The sequence below is a fragment of the Macrobrachium nipponense genome, chromosome 7, assembly GCF_015104395.2.
Source record: "Macrobrachium nipponense isolate FS-2020 chromosome 7, ASM1510439v2, whole genome shotgun sequence".
Classification (NCBI taxonomy): domain Eukaryota; kingdom Metazoa; phylum Arthropoda; class Malacostraca; order Decapoda; family Palaemonidae; genus Macrobrachium; species Macrobrachium nipponense.
Window position 1 is genome coordinate 18,199,135 of NC_061109.1, and position 21,223 is coordinate 18,220,357.

At 38.9% G+C, this 21,223-nt stretch overlaps 1 protein-coding gene across 5 annotated transcripts in view; it reads right to left on the bottom strand.

The window, feature by feature from the left end:
• Nucleotides 1–3,120: 3,120 nt before the first annotated feature.
• LOC135217034 (uncharacterized) overlaps nucleotides 3,121–21,223 on the bottom strand; it is a 63,347-nt gene continuing 45,244 nt past the window's right edge. Inside the window, exon 3 of one of the 5 annotated variants that reach the window (XM_064252626.1) lies at nucleotides 3,121–13,011. In XM_064252626.1, coding sequence (XP_064108696.1) covers nucleotides 11,855–12,757 — 903 coding nt within the window. In that variant the 5' untranslated portion in view covers nucleotides 12,758–13,011 and the 3' untranslated portion in view covers nucleotides 3,121–11,854. Of the gene's footprint in view, nucleotides 13,959–21,223 lie in introns of all 5 variants that reach the window. The other 4 variants (XM_064252625.1, XM_064252630.1, XM_064252629.1 and 1 more) reach the window with 4 other exon arrangements.

Genomic DNA, 21,223 nt, shown 5'->3' on the forward strand with positions numbered 1-21,223 from the left:
AGTCAAATTTGACCGAACGAGATTTTTTTCTATTTATCGTGATTTATATGCAAATATTTCGAAAAAAGAGAAAAGCTACAACCTTCAATCATTTTTAGTTGTATTCTACATGAAATTGCGCACATTTTCATATATAAAACTTTATGTAACAGCTAATTTTAAATGGTGCAAACATTTCGACAATCGCACAAAAAAATTTGATTTTTTCGGAAGAGTTACCGCGCGGACGTAAGGAAAGTTTTTTTTTTTTTTCATAAATTCACCATAAATCGAAATATTGTGCTAGAGACTTCTAAGTCGTTGCAAAATGAAGGTAAATGATTGAATATTACTAGAATATAAGAGTTTTAGCTTACAATTGCGTTTTTCGACCATTTCGGTAGAGTCTAAGTTGACCGAAAGTTGAAATTTTTGCACTTAACGTTATTTATATGAAAATATTTCGAAACTGATAAAAGCTACAACCATGGGTTGTTTATTGTTGTATTTTGCATGAAATTGCGCACATTTCCATATATAAAACTTTATGTAACGGCAAATTTAAAAGGGTGCAAACCATTAGGACAATCGCACGAAAAAATTATCGGAAGAGTTATCGCACGAACGTAAGGAAAAAGTTTTTTCATAAATTCACCATAAATCGAAATATTGTGCTAGAGACGTCCAATTTGTTGCAAAATGAAGACAAATGATTGAATATTACTATAATATAAGAATATTAGCTTACAATTGCGTTTCTCGACCATTTCGGTAGAGTCAAAGTTGACCGAAGGTTGACATTTTTGCACTTATCGTTATTTATATGAAAATATTTCAAAACTGATAAAAGCTACAATCATGAGTATTTTTTTGTTGTATTTTTAAATGAAATTGCGCACATTTTCTTCATATATAATACTTCATGTAAAGGATAATTTAAAATGGTGCAAAAATTATGTCAAAGTGACGAAATAATTTCCGAGATGTGTCACTGATACTTTTTAGTGCGATAAGAAAGAAATTCGTGCTTGCGCGCCTGCGTAGCGATTGTAAACAAAACAACGCCTTGATCCGTGAACTCCCAGCATCCCCCAAGGTGCGTGATTCAAAAGTTTTCGGCTGGTAGGCCTATAAGTATTTTTCCGCGAATTTTTAAAAAAACTTTTTTGAGCCGACGTATGATACGTCCAATCGGCGTAAGAGGGTTAAATAGAAACAAAGAATTACAATTACCTTAAAAGTGTGTAATTAATTACATTTCAATTATAATTACAACAAACTTACCGTCAATGCACAGCCCTATGTAAATGGGGCGTGGCCTAGGCAGTCAAGAGATGCCGACTAGTCAATTTCCTTCGCTCTAGATGCAACCACCTTGCTGAGGGATACGTCTTTCAAAAGCATCCATCAGGAGAGGTGTAACATACATCCTGCCTATATGAACTCTCTCGAGAGACTGAGAGTTTCCAGCCCTGTCATTGGCTTATCAACAGCCAATCAGGAGCATCGTAAGGGGCTGGCCAAGACATCAAATGCTGCGCACGGCTGATGTGAATTTACTAAAGCTCTCGAAGGGAGAATGACGTCAACTATAGCTGGTTCACTTACGGTAGATTCTTGGATGAGCCCTAAGCCTATGAGATATTTGTTTGGTGGCCGCTGATTGGCTAGTACCAGGAGTTAGGCAGCTCCCAGCCAATCAACGGCCGCCAAACAAATGTCTCATAGGCTTAAGGCTCACCCAAGAATATACCTTAAGTGAACCAGCTATAGTTAGTTAACAGTCCAGATGATGATCACCAGTCAGTACAGATTTGACTCCGGTCGGTGATGTTGAGTTTCGTGCATGGATCATGACACCACAGATTTGAGTCCCCGGAGTTGTGAAGCAGTCGACTGAGATCTCCGATAAAAGATATATTAAGTTATATATATATCATTATAAAGATCTTTGATAATTTTGTCTACTATTTTTTTATTATGCTCAGCCTAAATACACACGCATCTTGCTTTTTTTCTTTTTAATTGGTGTTGACCTACATTAGCGGATCCAACATAGATTACATTAATTTAAATAAAACATAGACTTATGCAGCCAGTTCCGATGTTAGGGTATTAATTCATCATAATTCTGCAAGTCATTTAATATCATTGAGAGATTAGGCCTACATGTCAATTTGTCATATTTTGAGGCAATGACAGGATAGGCTTACTCTTCAATTTCTTATATTTTGAGATAATGACAGGGCATAAGCCTAGTCGTCAATTTCGTATATTTAAGGTAATGCCAGGACATAGGCCTACACGTCAAATTCTTATACTTTGAGGCAATGACAGGGCATAGGCCTACTCGTCAATTTCTTATATCTTGAGGCAATGACAGGGCATAGGCCTACACAAAATTCTTATAATTTGAGACAATGACAGGGCAAGGGCCTACACATCAATTTTAATTAATACAGTAGTTTCAACTCCACGATATATAATGTATATACTATATGCATAAAGTGGAATGTACACGTATAAGCAAGAGCACATACACATAACTGAGTGGATGGCCAAATCTTGGGACTACCTCAACGTTATCCACAACTATACCAAACTGTTTTCGGATAACAAATTATATTACTGTGACGAGTAAACATAAGGTTGTTGTAGCATTTCTATGAAAATGAAGGTTACGGTAGGAAGACATCATAAGATACTTAACCAATTAGAAAAATATATGATAGCTGAAAAGTTATGCATGAGATGATCCAAGGCAGTCTGCGAGTAGCCCATGAATCACTTGGTGATGCCAGAGAATATTCTAGCACAGCCTACATTCATAAAGATCTGGAATACTTTTAATTCAAACAAATGACTAATTTTCAGTTAACAAGAGTAGGGAGGCAATTCTTTACGCCATTATTTTATGAATAGGTCTATGTTTATTCTGAAGTGTTATGATACCATATGAAAAATTTTCGAAGATGCTTCAAGCACCATAACACCAGCTACAAAAACAAGAATAACCACAACTGCAGTGATGCCGTTTTTTCTTCACAACATTGGCTTGCAGCAGTGTTACCATAGGCAGTTCATCTGATTTTTACTTTGTTTATGATTTAATGGTTAGAATGTGTATTTTCCGATGTAGAATTATTTTCCGTGATGTTAGAAAACTACACGTCACTAGATTAAATATAAAGTATTGACGAAGAAAAATAAAGGATTTCAATAAAATTCATTTGTATAAATAAGCAGGATATGTTTTATATCTTTATTTTCATAATAAAACATAAAAAGGCAACGTGAAGAATTTTTTTCTTCAGTGCCGTGGCCTGTGGTCGGAAAAGCCACGGAGGGTTGCCAGATGTCACCAGAAAGCCACACTAATAGATGAAATTCCTCAAAACGGCAACCCTGACCACAAGAACCAAAATAAAAGTCATAATCTGCGTAAACTGACAAAAAGACAGGACCTTAAAGGTTTACGTCATTTTTTATGATCCTGTTATTTCGAAAGTAGTTAATTGTCTTCAAGAAAAATCACAGCAATTTATATCCAATATGAATTATACGGCCTATCATACTGTAATTTTTTTTTAACAAAAGTATCTTCTGGTTTTATAAAATGCAGTCACTGCGTGTCATCCCTCCGAATGTGTCAACGATTCCAATGAAATTGATTTTAAGACTTTGCAAACGTAGTAAAAATTTCCTGAAATTAATATGAAATACCAGTCTGCATAGCTCTGAGAAAGTCTTTGTGTTTAAATTTAGAGCGGTGAACACGCTTGACAATATCAGACGGTAATGACCACTGTCCATTGGGGCCAAGTGGACCGATTCGAACGCAGACAATCCCCGTGTCACCTCTGTATTCAGGTGAACCTCATTTACGAAATAAACATTGCAACAACGCAAAACACTTCTGACTTCATACATATTTTCCTGTTCTTTACCATTTTTAGGGATATGCGTATATTATGATTTTATTTCAGGGGATAATATAAAGCTTTATTCTGATAATCAGCACAACGTATTTTTGTTCGGTAAAACAACCATTGCAAACAGTGGCGATTCTAAGGGGGGCCAGCTGCCCTCCCAGATTTAGGCCTTGCCCCTGGTTTTCCCCCCCACTTTTTTAATGAAATATTATATATAAAATTAATCATTATTGAATATAACAATATTCACTAACTAGTCACACAAAATTGGGCTGAGTACTCTCAAGAACGTGATGCAATGTTCTGTTTTGCTTGTAGGCACTTTGCATCACTTTCTTATGGCAATGTAGACAATGCATTTGTAAAGAGTGGCTTTAGGCGATGGAAAAAGGCACAAGGAAAGATGGGGCCTTTGCAAAGCACCTGAACTCACATATCCACAAATCCTCTATACTGCGTGGATTGACTATCAACACAATAAAACTGATAAAACATCCATTAAACAGAGTATAAGTGAGGGCTATCAGAAGAAAGTCCGTGAAAATCGTCATTACACAAAAACTCTTAGCGAGATTATACTCCTGATACCAACAAAATATAGCACAGAGGCCAGAGAGAGGGTGACGATGAACAAAATCCAGGAAATATCTGTAAACTTCTTAGATTTATTGCCAAACATGATCCTGTTACAGCTGAACGTGTCAAAAGTAGTCCAAAAAATGAGAAGTACACCAGTTCTCCAATACAAAATGACATGATTGATACATTTGCATCAATTGTGAGGGAAGAAATAGCTGAAAACATAAAACCCTGCCATTACTTTTCTGTTCAAGCCGATGAAGCCAAGGATGTGAGCAAAATTGCGTAATTAGTACTATAATAGTAGTACGATTTTATGATGAAATCACACTGTATTCAGGAATTTTTTATTTTATTTACTCCCATGTCTTCATTGGATGCTGCATATATCACAGACATAATACTGAAAACTCTAGAAAAATTAGGCTTAGATTATTATAAATCTTCTCTTGTTGGCTTGGGATTTGATGGAGCATCAGTCATGAGTGGAGGAATTAGTGGCATTCAGCAACGTATAAAAGATAAAGCACTTTTTGCTTATGTTCATTAGCTCAATTTGGTTTTGACAAGTGCTGCAAAGAATGTATCACAAGCATCTGGATTTTTCAGTCTTCTTGAAGAAGTCTATATCTTTGCTAGTAATGCAGTGGTTCCTGAGAAGTTCCTTTCCATACAGCATGAAATGTTTCCAGAAGAACAAATTCGAGAACTTCAACATCTCAGTGATACTCGCTGGTGGTGTCAGGCTACCTCCTGTGATAATGCACGTCTGTAATGTATTATAAGACTTCTGAAGGAGACTTCTGCAGATGATACTGGAGCTCGAGCTGTATCTGCTAGAGGTTTACTTGCCCAGATGGATGCAGAATTTGTTTGTTTATTGCAGTTTTTCTCTGAAATTCTGGGAAAAATAAATAAAGTATCTCAGCAGCTGCAGGACAAACAGGCAGACCTTGGAAAAACAGCTAAACTTATTTCTTGTCTTCGTGAAGATTTAGCTGATGTAAGAAACTCCAACTTAATTGAGAATTACTCTAATAGGGTTGACGAACTCTGTAAAAAATGTGACATTTCACCAACAGTGACGAGAAAACGTTCAAGAAAACCTCGACAACTCCGTATTTTATCATGTTGGAAACAACTGGCCAGAGAGTTGTTTTTAGCCAAGTCATGCACAACACGTCACAATCTTGTATGAAGTACTAGACTGTTTAAATAGTGAATTAGATCGTCGTTTTTCCAAAGTCATGTGTGATCTTTTGTGGCATTTCAGCTCTCTGTCCTGCAGGACAGACGTTCTTACATGAGGATGACTTTAAGTCATTTGCTTTATCATATTCAGTTAATCAAAGTGATTTAAAACACGAGCTATCTTTAGTTAAGAAATTGCTCCAGAAAGAACATCAGCCACCTACATCATTGGTGGAGTTTTTGTCATTTACTCACCCATATAAATCTGCCTTTGATTGCTTATAGTACAGGTTACTATTGAGAGCTGTAACACTCCGTGTTACTAGTGCTTCTTGTGAAAGAAGTTTTTCCAAAATGAAAACAGTAAAAACATTTCTTAGAAATTCAATGACTAGTGAGGAGCTAAGTAACACTGCATTATTATCAGTTTAAAGTAAATGGGCTGAGAGTATTGACTTAAATAGTTTTGTAGATAGAGTTTGACAGCCGACATAACAATCGTAGAATCAAACTGCACTAAACATTTTGAGAATTGTCTCGACATGGTCCATATCTGTTTTGTGTTCAAATATGTATTATAAAAACTTAACATTCTTTAATATGTATTATAAAAACTTAACATTCTTTAATAATTGCATATTGTTATGAATTGTATATAGTTTTGAATGTCGAAACAACATTTTGAGAATTTTCATGATAAGCCTAATATCTGTCTGTTCATTTCATTAATTAATAACTTTCCTTACTTTGTTCAAATGTGCATTATACAAACTTGCCATTCTTTAATAATTGCATGTTTTTTGGGATTGTATATAGTTTTGAATGTCAAACCATCATTTTCAGAATGGTCATGACATGGTCCATATCTGTCTGTTCATTTCATTAGTTAATACCTTTCTTTAAGTAGTGCAAATGTGTATTACACTTAACATTCTTTAATAATTTGCATATTGGTTGGGATCGTATATATTTTGAATGTCAAACTGAACCTTTTCAGAATTGTCATGACATGCCCCATGTATATCTGTTCATTTCATGTAGTTACTACCTTTCTTTATTTGGTTCAAATACATACTATCCATTCTTTAATGCTTGCGTATTGTTTGATACTGTATATAGTTTTGAATGTTAAATTTTCATATCATGCAAGTTAGGTAAAATATCAGATGGATGATTTACAGTTGTTTTGCTTAGGAATCAAACAAAATTCTATATGACCTTTACCTTTAGTCAAATTCATTCCTCCATGAGTTTCAAAATGTTTCCAATATTGTAATCATTTTTACAGTTACCTTTCCTATGATGCCCCCCCCCCCAACTTTTTGAAGGGTAAAATCGCCACTGATTGCAAAATATATGAAGATGAAAAGAACCACAGATTAACCAACTTTTCGAAACTATTTCCAACCAATCAGCTTCAAGGAATGGTCGTGATTCAGTAAGCGGGGCTTAGCTGCAAAGCTGGCTGGTCTTAGCTATCGATGGCTTTACAATGAAACCTGAAATTCTTACAATCAGTTTTTATAGACTGACAGTAAGTATTCATAGTTGTATCACTCAAGCTAAAGCCTGGTAGTAACCCACAAGTCAACTAACTACATTATATATTCACCACCAAGGTCATTTTTTTTTTTTTTTTTAAGAAAACCGGCCAAATTGTTGCCGACCTGCCACCGGGCTTACGCTGGATTCAGATTTCATAATTGTTAGCGAAAGTCGTCGTAGGGTTGAATAGGATATAGAATTTAGGCCAAAGGACAAGCACTGGGACCTATGTGGTCATTCAGCGCTGAAACAGAAATTGAGAGTAAAATGTTTGAAAGGCAAAACAGGAGGAAAACCTCGCAGTTGCACAATGAATCGTTATAAGAGAGTGGAAAGTAAGATGGAAGAAAGAGAACATGAAATGATAGTGTAAAAGGAACGAAAGGGGTTGCTGGTAGGGGCCGAAGGCACACTGCAAAGAACCTTAAATAATGCCCACAGTGCACAGCATGAGGTGCTCTGATGGCAATACCACCTTAGGGAAGAAAATCGTCATAGGTATGACTAAAATATTACCCACCCAGAAAAGATGTGCCATTCTTCATTGCACCAATTTCGAAGAGGAAGAAGCTATAGTGGTGGTCTTAGGCTAAGCAACGGGCAATCAGTGAGTAGTATGGAAAAGCACCAAATGTGCAGTATATATTTCCGTTTTGTTTTCTCATAACTGTATATGTCGCGATTTGCTCAGTGACTTATACTACTCGACATGCCGGATGTTCTCGGCTCGACAGACCTGCCTTATGGGTCATCTTCCATCTCAGATACTAGGACAACAAAATTAAGGCCGTTTAATTTTAAAAAATTTTATTACAAAAATAAAAACCTATCTCACGGCTATGTACAAATCAACAATAACTGAACCACACAGGCTTCCCGCCCCAAGACTCGTTCGGTGAACTTGTGACCACGTGGTCATAAAGTTATCATAATGAAATGAACTCTAATTCAGTAATGATCACATCTTTAAAAGTAGTTGCATCTTTAACAAGTAAATATCTAAAACCTTAGCTGCAAACGTGAACTCAAATACCCAGCTCACAACCTTCTCATGGTGGAGGCCGTATTCTTGGCGTGGAACGCAGGAGCGATCACACAGATGTCTTCACAGCATCGGATCTGTAGCGACAAGGGTGAGGAGTGCGATTTTCCATGCTAGCTGGCTGGCCAGCTAGCCATTAATTTACAATTTATGATTTTTATTGGCAACTTATTTTCATCCTGCAATAGCAATTTCAATCTCATCAAAATGAATATAACTACTCTCATTGATTTGATGGCGTTGATGTAATAAAAAGCTCAGTAATTCACACAATTACTGAGATAACCATGGCATTTTTGCTGCCAACTGACTGACATGGAACTATGAATTGGCGCCCAAAAGCGGACTCAGGTTGAGAAAAATATGTGCAAGTATTTTTTCACGACATCCTCCAGCCCTCTAAAAAGGATGAGCCTCGAATGAAGTAGAAATGTCAGGTTGGTGAGGCAAGAACACATGATCTCGGGGAGTCAAGGCCCAGGCTCGTATGTAGCGCCAAGATGGAATAAGATAAGGTGAGTTACCGCGCATGGTGCCGGGAGCTCAGCTGTGCTCTGTGACGTCACCTGGAGACTTCTGAGTGTACATGTGACGCTGCCCTGTAGCTATGATCTTGACCATCGGCCTTATTGTTCATGCCTCTTTTTGGATTCCTAACATTGCATTTAAGAAAGTAGGCTAATATTAATGTCTTTATGGCTATATTTCCAAAATACAAATACATATGATAGGGAATATAATAACAATGGAAATAAAAACTTACGCATGATATAAGCTTTATTCCTAACATTTCATTGGAAATCTCATTGCAGTTAACTCTCTCTCTCACTCGTTTCAATCAAGTGATTTTTCAAGATTACTGAACAATTTGTTTTCATCTAATTATACCTTTTTTATGGGATTTCTGCATTCTGTCTCATTTCAATCAAATTAATTTTCAATATTACTGAATAACATTTTTTATCTTTTTCACACCGTTGCTACGAAATTTTTCCTTCTTAGAGTTTAATATTTTTATTCTAAAATGAAGCCTACATCTAATAAAAATGCTCATGTTTCAGCTCCTCCAACTTAATAGGGCAGAAGCTGATAGATCATCTAATATCTTTGGAAAAGTTAGTGCCACTATAGCTACCTTCCGATGAGATTTCTCAAGCCTTTCTTGAACTGAATGTAGTCCCCACTCTTCCCACCATACAAATTATCTTTTCTAGTGCCCAAGTGCTCTCTTGTGCAAGATCTCTATTGGTGGCAAAATTCAAATATTTTAGAGTGACTTACTCTTGTGCCATCAACCTCTTACCTGTTATTGTTTACAGATGCATCAAGAAAGAATGCAGTGCTCACCTTAGACCTAGATGGTATTTAGAGGTACCTGCTACCTGGAAATAGAAGCAGAACTTATCACCTTTACAGCTAAGTAGTGGGCATAGTGGCCTGTCAAAGAAGTTGGGAAGAAGCGAGTCCTAATGGATGTGTTGTCTGGTCATGCAGATATTGCTTTGGGCTGAAGAATACAAGGTGATACAACTCCCACGACTAATACAGAAAAACACAGTGTAGTGGCACTCCTTAAACAGACAAAATCATGTTGCTCCAGCCAGAAGTATGCAAGACAATATGGCACTTGTGTGGCACACTCTATGCCATGTTCAAGACCCAACTAAGCAAGAAGTTACCATATTATTGCAGAGCTCTTTAAATTCATTGACATGGCATGTATGGAAAACTTGGAGGGTTACAAATTTCCTATCCTCTCAAATTCCAACAGTCACTGACACAGTCCACCATTTATGTGTCAGTGACACTTAGCAGCCCCTAAAGGACTCATTAAGAGTTATCTTTAGATCTTCTTGATCTTCTGGTGGACACCCAACACCCCAAGGTACTAATATGATCAAGTGATGCTTCATAAATAGAGGCTTTATGATCCATTAGCCGAGGTCACAACCAGGTCAAGCTGTGACAATCTGAGGATTGTTTCTTTCACAGTTCTTGTTGTAGAGGAGGTACTTAATGCTCTGACCACCATAATGTCTTCAGGTTGCCCAAGGAAATCATGTGCCAGCCACCAAAGGATATAAGTCTGCAATACCCTACAGTATATAAATGAATGGGCATAGATTTGGGTTTATCAAGTTTAAATCTGATCAATTTCCAGATTAGTCCCTCCTTGAACTGTAAAGACCCATCTTTAGGACGGTAACCCTGGTGTCTCTCACTTTTTCCATGTGTGACAACAACTGGCAGAATATTGGTGAATCACATGCCCAAAGTTTTATTACAGACAAAAAACTTTCATCCAGCCTCAAGTTCCTCTATTCTTTGTATACTTTCCTTAGCAGTAGTACAAGCAAGGAATAAATAAGACCTTTTGTGTCCATCAGAACCATATGGAAGTGTCTTATGAAGACCCAACACTTTTAGAGGGGGAGGCATCTGAAAAGATCATTTCTGTCTGGCTGATTCAAGTCATCTAAAGTGATTACACCCGTATCACTGGAGACCAAGCATCCTAAACTGGGGTGAGGAAAATTGAGATTAGAGATGCATCAGTCTCCCAGGCTTTTAAAAGAAGTGTATTAGTTAACTTTTATTTATGAGAGACTCATAAATCTCTCAATATAGTTTCATTTGGACTTGTAGGACTGACAAACCATTTTCTTTTAAGTCTCTGAGGGGTAATATGTATGTAACATTATCTTTCTCATCCTTATGAACCATACTCCTGTACATCCTGGCACTGTGACCTGGAGTAATAACACTTATACCTCACTGGTTTGGCCAGTTGCATCTGTTTGACCAGCTGAGAATGTACAGCCACGAACCTAGTAACAAGGCCATAGTCCGATTCATGATCCCGTTCTCAGAATTTTGTTACTACTGAACTTGTACATCAATTTAAATGGTTCCAGAATTCATGGCTCTAATTACCCTGAGGGGGGGGGGGGGGAGACAGTTTCATACCAAACTAAGCAGCTATTCAAGGTAATGGAAAGCAATGATTCATTTATAAAAGAATGATGACTTTTTACATGAAAATAATAATATTTTCAACAATATTCAATGAACTCAAAAGACTTTCCCTCCTCCCAGCCTGCTTCTCTGTTCCTTGCAGCTGGTTCAGACAACACAGACAGAATAATCATGTCAAAAGTGCTATGGGACCTGTATGCATACTCGGACAGATGAAACTAGAAACATTCTTCCTCTTCTGTAGTGTCTAGAGGACTGAAGTTGCACAATATCCATACACATATATAACAGTTCTTCATATAATGAAGTAACTTTAATTTTTTATCTGGATATAAATTTTTTCCTTTATTCACCTCTGACTTGCCTTTACTTAAGTAAAATATAATCAATCTGATAAAATATGAAAAATCAAAATCAACAGATAATATTTCACCAGTTCACTCATCTGTACATTTAACGAACTGATTTTGACCGTGGTTTATCTATGATTATTGCACTTCCTAGTGACTTTGGAAGAACGACTATTCCCCATCAGATTATTGTACCTTTTATACGTATCTAATGTCCTACCTTTTGTATGTGATAATGATGCAGCCAGCATCATTTCATTTCATTCTGTCAGCTGTAATGTATCGATCAGATTAAAGTACCTGTACATGTCTTTTTTGTACTTTCTAGTCTTGCATAGGTTTGTTATAATAACTTGATCTCCAAGGACAACTGTAATATTGCTTTTTGCTTTTTTCTTCTTTCTTTGTGCTTCTTGTTTGATAATTTTTTGTTGTTTTGCAATATTTTCTCTTTCTGCTCTTTCACTTTGTAAGTCTGGTTTGAAAACTTCTAGATGTTCCCCATGGTCAGTTCTATCTTTTACGCTTGCTTCTTCTTCTTTATATTTTTGACATACTCTGTCCCCTGTAATGTGTGGTCCTTGACAATGTAAGCATGTTGATACCTCTGAAATACATTCTCTTAGCCAGTGTTCTCCCCCACATTTTGGGCATACAAGTTCTCCTCTACATAGGTCATGCTTATGTCCAAATTTCTGGCATTTAATGCATCGTAAAACATGGTATTTGTCATATACTTTGCAAAACGTACCGAGAATATTCAACTCATCACCACATGCTGCTATATTCCTTCTTATTTGTGGTGAGCACTTTATGGCGTATTGTGGCCTTCCGTAGGTGTCAGCTTTCAGTGTTGCAACCAATTTAAAGTCATCTTCATTTTTTATCAGATACCTCAGCCATGGGTTCTTGTCTTTTAAATTTTCTATGATATCCCCTTCTTTCACATTCTTTGGGATTCTGGTTATCAAGATTTTGGGGAACAATTTCCTTTTCCCACAAGCTGTAGTCTTAACTTTTTTACTTTTTATAATAATCTTATTTTCTTCTTCATTTTTTATATTATTTTCTTCATTTTTTATAATAATCTTATTTTCTACAATAGGTAACGCTTCACGTTCTTCAAACACTATAAAATCATCATCTTGAATATGTGTATCCATGTCATGTCTTGGGATATCAGGAATCCCAAGAACCACTGGCAGTCTGTTCTTCTTAAGTTTAGTAGCATTCTTTTTTGTCTTAATTTGTCTGCACAGTTAGTTTCCTTTGATTCTGGAAGTGTTGTTCTTAATTGTTCACTCATAGATTCCATTGTTTTATGACGCCAAATAAACCTTGACAGTTTATCAGTGCTGTCTAGATGTCCCTTGTAATCACATTCTCTGCATCTCTTCTGGAGTGTATCCACTACTTCCTGCAAATAGCAAAATATTACCCTCAAAAGCTTCTCCTTCATTTTGTTTCAACATAAGTACAGACACACCCTACTTATGTACAAACGTTCAGATACAAGTGTATGGGATCGCAAATTAGAACTGTGTTCAGAGCTCCCCTTTGCCACCTGTAAGTTCCAATTTTGTTTGTGTGCCCCCAGTTATTGGCATTAAGGTTTTACGGTAGTCGAAGATATTCATAACTGGGGTTTGCAGTGGTGTGAACCGGATAAAGGCACAGTTGTCCGATGATCATCGGCTTACAAGTGCCACGAGGTGAGACCCCTCATAATTTAAAGTCATGCTTTACTTCACTGTATCCAATAATATTGTATGTATTCTCATACATGTATTACTATTTCTAGTTAAAAGTAAATGAGTCTCTAGAAAATCTGTTTATACATTGGACAAGGTTATTTTTTGTTATATGAAATGCTTTTAAATCAAAGTATGACTTACATACCTCTCGTTGTGAGTGACATTTAGTTATTTTTTGTTACTAGATTGCACTGAGGGCATGTTTTTTGTGTTGAAAAAACCGATTCCATTCGCTGTTTTCACCTAATTTCCTCATAATACGAACTTTACGTATTTATCTTTTATCGGTGTGAAAACAACAGTAAAAATGTTCTTTCATGCCTAGTAGTTTTTTATTAAAATATTTTTTCTCTGCTGTTATTTATGGACGAGTTGCATCCATGTTGCCAGTGCATGGTCGTTTATAGTCATTAGCAGTTTGAACATTGTTTTCACAGCTTCATCTACAACTTGCTGCTTAAATTTAGCAGTACAGTACAGGCAGTCCCTAGGTCATGACGGGTTCGACTTACGACATTCCGAGGTTAAGGTGCTTTTCAATTATATTCATCAGAAATTATTTCCAGGGTTACAACGCATGTTCCAGGGTTACGGCGCCTACAATGCTGATCTGCCAGAAGAAATATGACACCAAAAATGCAAATTATTCAATATTTGAAGGTTTTTGGGATGAAAATGCAATAAGAATGCTGTTTACATAGGTTTTAATGCACCCAAAGCATTAAAAAGTAAGGTTTTCTTAGGATTTTTGACGATGTTCCGGCTTACAACGAGTTTCAAGAATGGAGCCCCCATCGTAACCTGTGGACTGCCTGTATATATTTCCTTGCTGATGTTTTCTCCACAGCAAATAAAGGTATACAGTAATATAAAAATATATCAGTCCTGTTCTAATTAAGGTAAGGTAATGTCATTTTCAACATAACTATGGTAATTTTCTACTATCGTACGATGGTTGAAATGCAAGCAAAACAATTAGTGTTATCTGATTTAGTTGTTCATAGCAAAACAACTGTTTTTGTTTGGTTGTTTATGGCTGTTCGTGTTTAACCAGTGATTTTAATGTTACTAACGATACTTTTATCATTCTCTTTTACTTTTTTTTTTAACTTACTTAACTAGAAGATAGAAATACATAGAATTGTAATTTGGTCTCTCAGAAAAGGAACTCGCACAATAGTACATGATCTTTATGATAAAATAATTTTTTAAGGGTAAAAATTTTGGGGTTGCACGATAGACGAGATGGAGCATTACAAAGTCTATATGGTGTTTTAACTGCTTGATGCTTTGTCACCTTAAAGTGTGTTGCTTTAATTCACCATGGCTCCCAAACAAAAGAATGCCGCCTCTGATGGAAGTTCCACCAAAAGGAAGATGGTATCAATGGAGATGAAATATGACATCGCTAAACTTTCTAATAAAATAGGTGAAACTTTTTTTCTCTCTGAGCCAAGGTTTACTTGTAAGTTCATCAAATCTGACATTAAAAATTTGTAGAACTATGTACAGAACATAGTAAAGGGTTAGGCTTATGAAATTCCACATTTTCATTTAAGATATTACATATTAGGGTAAAATATCTGACCGTGACACTGTCTAAGGCACCATTAACCAGTCTGGGACACCGTGAGGAGGATTGTGGTTCAGGATGAAAAACCTACAGTACTGTATTGATTTTATGTACTACTTAAATAGGCATGAAGAATATAGTAACCAACCTACAAGCAGTCATCCAGAGAATAACTAGTTTGTAAGTACATAGGGTGGTGTCTGTTAACTCAATTATGAAAAAGATCCTTATCAGACAGCAATGGCCAAGTTGTCACTTGGATGATTTGTGACACTTGAACTGAAACCATATAATACTTAAGGGATTTTGACGGAGGAAAAATCTATTTCTGGGCAATGACCTGTGTCGCCCAGTGAAACGGTTCCTCTGATACTCATTTCTAAGGCATAAATATTGCTATATATACCAGAGGAAAAGAGAAACGATAGTGCCATATTATCCTGGCTCGCTCACCTTTTAAAGGTGTTGGTATAGTAAAAGAGTGAGTGGATACCACTACCAGAGGTCCCTTGCCATTTAGTCTCCTCCTCCGCCAAAATTCCTCACCTACAGAGGAGCCGAACTAAGGCCCCGCTGCCCGCTACTACTACGGTGAGCGTCTTTGTTGTCATTCCTGAAGATAGCACCCAAGCTTGGGCCAAACAGGGTGTGGAATGCAAAAAGGAAGGGTGGGATTTCACTGGGCGACACAGGTCATTGCCCAGAAATAGATTTTTCCTCCATCAAAATCCCTTTTCTGGGCTCAACCTGTGTCGCTATGTGAAATAGTGCCAGAGAATTGGCCCCTTCAAGCTTGGAAAGGAAGTGGAGAAAACAATCATATCAGGTAAATTAAAACACAAGTAAGGTTAATTGCTATAATATAAAGCTTAAACTTACAATAAAGTGATAAACATACACAGTAACATTGCGTTTTAATAAACCTAAATTTAAGTAACTTAATCATAAAAGGACATATAATCATAACAACAGAAATGGTAACTAATCCCTAAATAGACAAGGGAACTAAGCCCGAACCCAAAGTGATAAAATTCAGTATGTACATAACTACATCCAAGGCAAAGTTATACAGAGACGACCGAGCTAAGCAAGGGTGCTAGTGAGGCAGGCAGAAGGGAAAGAGCTACAGAGATATAGGCTAAGTAATTAGATATCATGCAGTGTCAAGTGAAACTGTGTTTCTGGCTGCCACTGCAGAGAATTTGAGGGCTTCTAAATGTAAGAGATTACATAGTAAAAATATGAAATGTTATTCCATATATATAAAAAACTAAAACTAAAGAGGTCAACCAGATTGCTTGCAGGAATGTGATCAGACCAGAGACGATAAAGTATTCAAAGATGACGTATACAATAAAGTAGGCTTAGATGACATGCCGTCACCTGTGGTCCTTCATTTGTTTTGAAAACATTAGTCCAAGCTTCCTGCTTGAGACAACTACCGCGACCTATAATTCAAACGGCCTACGTGACTTGTAATGTGTCATCTGCATGTATGTTCATATGTTTGAGCTACTGTCTGCTTCCTTTATGATTTGTAACGGAGATGGTGGTCAGAGTTGAATTAGCCATCATCATTGGCAGAAGCGATCAAGCCATCGTCATTAGAAGACCTGTACATCTTTATCTAAGCTTCATCATGTAGAGTTGAATTAGCCATCATCATTGGCAGAAGCGATCAAGCCATCGTCATTAGAAGACCTGTACAATCCTATCTGATCTTCATCATGTAATCTCAGAGAATAGAACTATTTTTTATACTTTGTGTTTTCTACTAGAACCTCACATCAGAAAGAAGATATCATCATGAGTTTAACACATCGTCGTCATAACGAAAGAAGATACTTACTTCGTTAGTAATCATGAAACCCCAAGACACTCCAATGAGTATGGAAGTGAATAACCAACCGACTTAGCGTAAGATTATTGCAAGTCTAACATTACTTCATAGGGCACCTTATTATACAAGGCAAAAGCCCTAATATAAAGACTTCAAATAGTGGCGTTTAAATACTGTCAGAGATTTCCAGCCTGTGTATTTCTTGAGATCGTCAAAGTTCATATGTTGGAAGTAATTGATGGAGGTGGCAACCGCCCTAACATCATGAGCCCATAGTCGGGAAACCGTACTCCGATTGGCCTGTTTTATGAAATACAAAATTTGTTCCCTAATTCCTTTTAAGGAAATCGTACCACCTTTTTCCCTAATGAATAATGGACCTGAGGATATCAGGGTAGTCCTGCTTAAGTATGCTTTAAGGGAATTGACTGGACAAGTGACTGGTCCTCTGGAAGTGGTATAATTTTCCATGGGGCCCACCTTTCTTGTGGGTCTTCATTTTTGGCTAAAAATTAACGATCTGGGGAAAGGAGAATTTCTCCTAAGGGAAGGAACCCTAAGTGTTCCAGGAACTTGATTACTTTGACCGTTGCTTTTTGACATTCCTTGGGATTTGTTGCCCATATGAGCCAATCGTCTAGATAGGCTACTAACATTATTCCTTGTGTCCTCAATTCTTGGACGACTGATTCCGCCAATTTTGTGAAAATTCTGGGGGCAATGTTGAGCCCCAATGGCATCACTTTGAAGGAGTAAGCTTGCCTTCCTATTTTGAAGCCTAGAAAGGGGCGGAAGTGTCTGGCTATTGGAACATGATACGTAGTAGGCATCTGTAAGATCTATAGAGGTTGTGACGGCCCCACGGGGAAGTAAGGTACGTACCTGCGAAACGGTCAGCATCCTGAACTTGTCGCAGAGAATGGATGAGTTTAGATGGGACAAGTCTAGGATTATTCTTCGCTTTTCTGAGCCTTTCTTTGGCATGCTGAACAAGCGACCTTGAAACTTTAAGTTCCTGACCCTTGATACTACACCTTTGTGAAGAAGATCCTGGGTATACTCTACCAATTCCGCTGTTGGTCTTTGATAGAAGCTGTTGGATGGAGGAGGACCTTGAAGCCAACTCCATCCAGACCTTTGGTTACAATGCTCTGAGCCCAATTGCTGAACCCCCACCGGCGATGGAAGAGGTACAGCCTCCCTCCTACCTTTAGACTCTCACTGGTTTGCCGATGGGCGTCCACCACGTGTTCCCCAGAAACCTCTGCCCCTGCTGGCGGCCCTTACGGCTCCTCTCTGACGGAAGGAACCTATGGCGAACCTATTGAACGGCTGAAAGGACTGGGCCTCAAAAGCCGCGTTATAGGCCGGCGAGACAGCAAAGGAGGTTGACGGTTGGGGCTGTTGCGACAGTTGCGTCAGAAGCACGAACTGCTGTTGCGGTTGTGTTTTTGACGCAGCCTGCTGTGGTACTTGAGGTACCTGGACTGCCTGTACTAGAGCTTGCTGAAGGGCCTGGAAGGGCTGGAACTTCCTAGGCCTCTTTTTCGATTTAGGGTTGGATCCAGTGGATTCGTCAATTTGTTCGGTTCGTGGCAGATGGTGGCTTCCGCCAGAACATGCTTCCTACAGTTCCGCCTTGCAATGACAAAGTCATAGAAGTTGCACTGCATTGTATGCAGTAGCGACTTATGGCTAGCCATAACCTTAAATAACGGTTCTTGTTCCTAAACAAGAGCCATCATTTCCGCCATCGTCAAGGAGCTGAGGGACCTGCTTAGCCTAGTCCGGGCGTCATACTCCGTCTGGATAAGGTTTTCCGAGAGCCTTGGTAACTGCTCACTGAACAGTGCTGTGGCACAGTCAGGTTTGAGTTTACCTATGGTGAAAGTAGGAGCTGCCCCTTCAAAGGAGTTCTCAGAACCCGGGATTAGGAGGGAGGTTGGCTCTGTTTCCCGGAGCTGAGGCATTGGCTCGTCCTTCAGAGCTGCTTGGTAGGTGGCTTCCACCACTTTAAGTGTGAGAGGGAGTGGCGTGACCTCCACCGTTGTGAAAATGGTGAAGGGGCTCTTGAAAGCGGTGAGGCGAGTATTTTTGCACTCCCACTCCGCCAAGCTCCGTAACCAAGCCTGCTGAGCCTGTTTTCGGGGAAGGATAACAGTCTCTTTTGGGACTTTACCCTCCCTCATCATGGCTGCGTCAGTTAGGCGGACGTAGCCCATGAACGGGGGTTGGAGATTTTCGGGGTAGAACTCGAAGTCCTCAAGCCTTCGAGTTCCACAACCCTCAATGGATAGCGTACCCTCCGAGAATGGAGCGTATGCCGCCACCCTCCAAAGGTTGTTGGGCTTAAACGGGGGGAGGTTGGACGAGTCTGGCATAAGCGAAGGTAGGGCCGCTTGGCCAGACTGAGAATGCCCTGCCGCCAAGGTATCCCGGATGCCCGTCATAGCATTCTCCTGGGCCACAACCCTCTCCGTCAGGGATTGGATCGACTGGCATGAAGCCTCGACTGTATTGGAGAGTTGGGAGAACATCTCCTGAAACTTGGTCTGGACCAAGTTCCCGACGACATTGCCCACCTGTTCCAGGATAGTAGAGGAGAGAGCCTCAGGGTCAAAGGAAGACTGAGCTTTCTCCTTACGAGGTCTATGTTTGGAAGGCTTGGAAGAAGGGATAGCCTTCGCCTTGACAGCACCGGGATGGTGAGCTGGCGGCTTAGTGACAAGGGAAGAGCTCGACTTCTTTGGCAGGGTCTTGGTTTTGGGTTTGAAGTCTGTAGAAGACTTCACTTTGGGGATCACTGAAGAAGTCTTTGGTCTAACTGACCTATGCTTCTCCGTGAAACCCCGGAAAGAAGTGGAAGTAGAAAGAAGAGAGGATAAGGAAGGGCTCAAGTAAAGCCCCTGAGCCTCTACGGGACCTGCCTCACTAACACCCTTACCGTTGCCCATAACGTCAACAGTCATGGGCTCTAAATCCAGGTCGAGAGCCGCAACCTCGCCCGTGACCTCCTCGGCGATGGCACCGTCGTCCGGGAGTGCGACCATGGCTTGGATATTGGCAACGAGGGGAGCAGCTACCTCCGGATCCACCACCGAGCCCTTCTTTGCTCCGGGGAAGATGAGATCCGCCATGTCCTGGGCCAGGATGTAGGGGCGTCCCTTGGGAGAGTTCCTCCCGAACCCTCCGACCCAGGCTTTCAGGGAGGTCAGCGCTGCTGTCCGGACCACTTCCAGGCCCTGTAAGAGGGGTTAGTATTAGTACTTAAAACTAGAGACAGAATTAACTCAGTATAAAAACCAAAACCAGTATAAATGAGACTCATCGTATCAATATAAAAACGGCGTGAAATGCGACATACCTTGGCGGAGGCTTCATTCACTAGACTGTAGCACACGGAGCAGTTCTCGTGGTGCCACACGGTGAAGTCGTCCACTCTCACTGCACACCCGGCGTGAGAACGGCACACCTCATGGCTGCAGGGGTCTTGGAGCACTGCATTGCAGCCCCCTTCATGACAACAGGTAACCTGTAAGTCAAATGATACACGAGTATCATCGACAACCTTTGGAATAGTTCCAAGGTTGTGAAGTATAAGACTACCGCCGGAGTAGCTCTGGCGGCAGTATGCACATATACACATAAATATACAGGCAGTCCCCGGGTTATGACGGGGGTTCCGTTCTTAAGACGCGTCGTAACCCGAAAATCGTCGTAAGCTGGAACGACGTTCTTGAAAACATGTCCACAGGGAAAATTTCACTAATTTGCAATTTTTCTTAGGGCCGTATCTCTAAAATTATCACTAATTTACTTTTTTCATGTGCAACACTGTGTATTCACAAATTACTGTATATTTTCATTAAAATACAAGAGAGAGAGAGAGAGAGCGACGAGAGAGAGAGAGAGAGAGAGAGAGAGAGAGAGAGAGAGAGAGATTACATAAAATCATTAAATTTGTTGACCATTGTATGGCATTGTTAAGCTCCGAGTGTCACTGGAGTTATGAGGTAGGGAAATTGATACAGAAAAAGACGAAGGGAAGAATTTTCTTTTGAAATTAGTTATCGTATTATTACTACTTCTATTATTATTATTATTTGAAAATATAATAAATATGTGCATCTACCATAAAAATTCTCTCATCTCAGTAAGAAAGAGGAATTATCCTTACAAGTGAAATGGAAAGGTCATTTTCATCTCTTTAAAATACAACCATTATGAATTTTGTAATTAAAGTATTATTATTATTATTATTATTATTAAATAACTGAAATTATGAATAAACATTTTACATACTAGTGCCATAAAAATTCTTTCATCTCGGTAAAAGAGAGAGAGAGAGAGAGAGAGTGTTTATCTCTCTCTGTTCTCTCAAAAAATACTTATAATGCTTCCAGCGAAAGAGAGGGAGGGAGTTACCACTATGACACATTATTATCTTGTGTGGCAAAAGAGA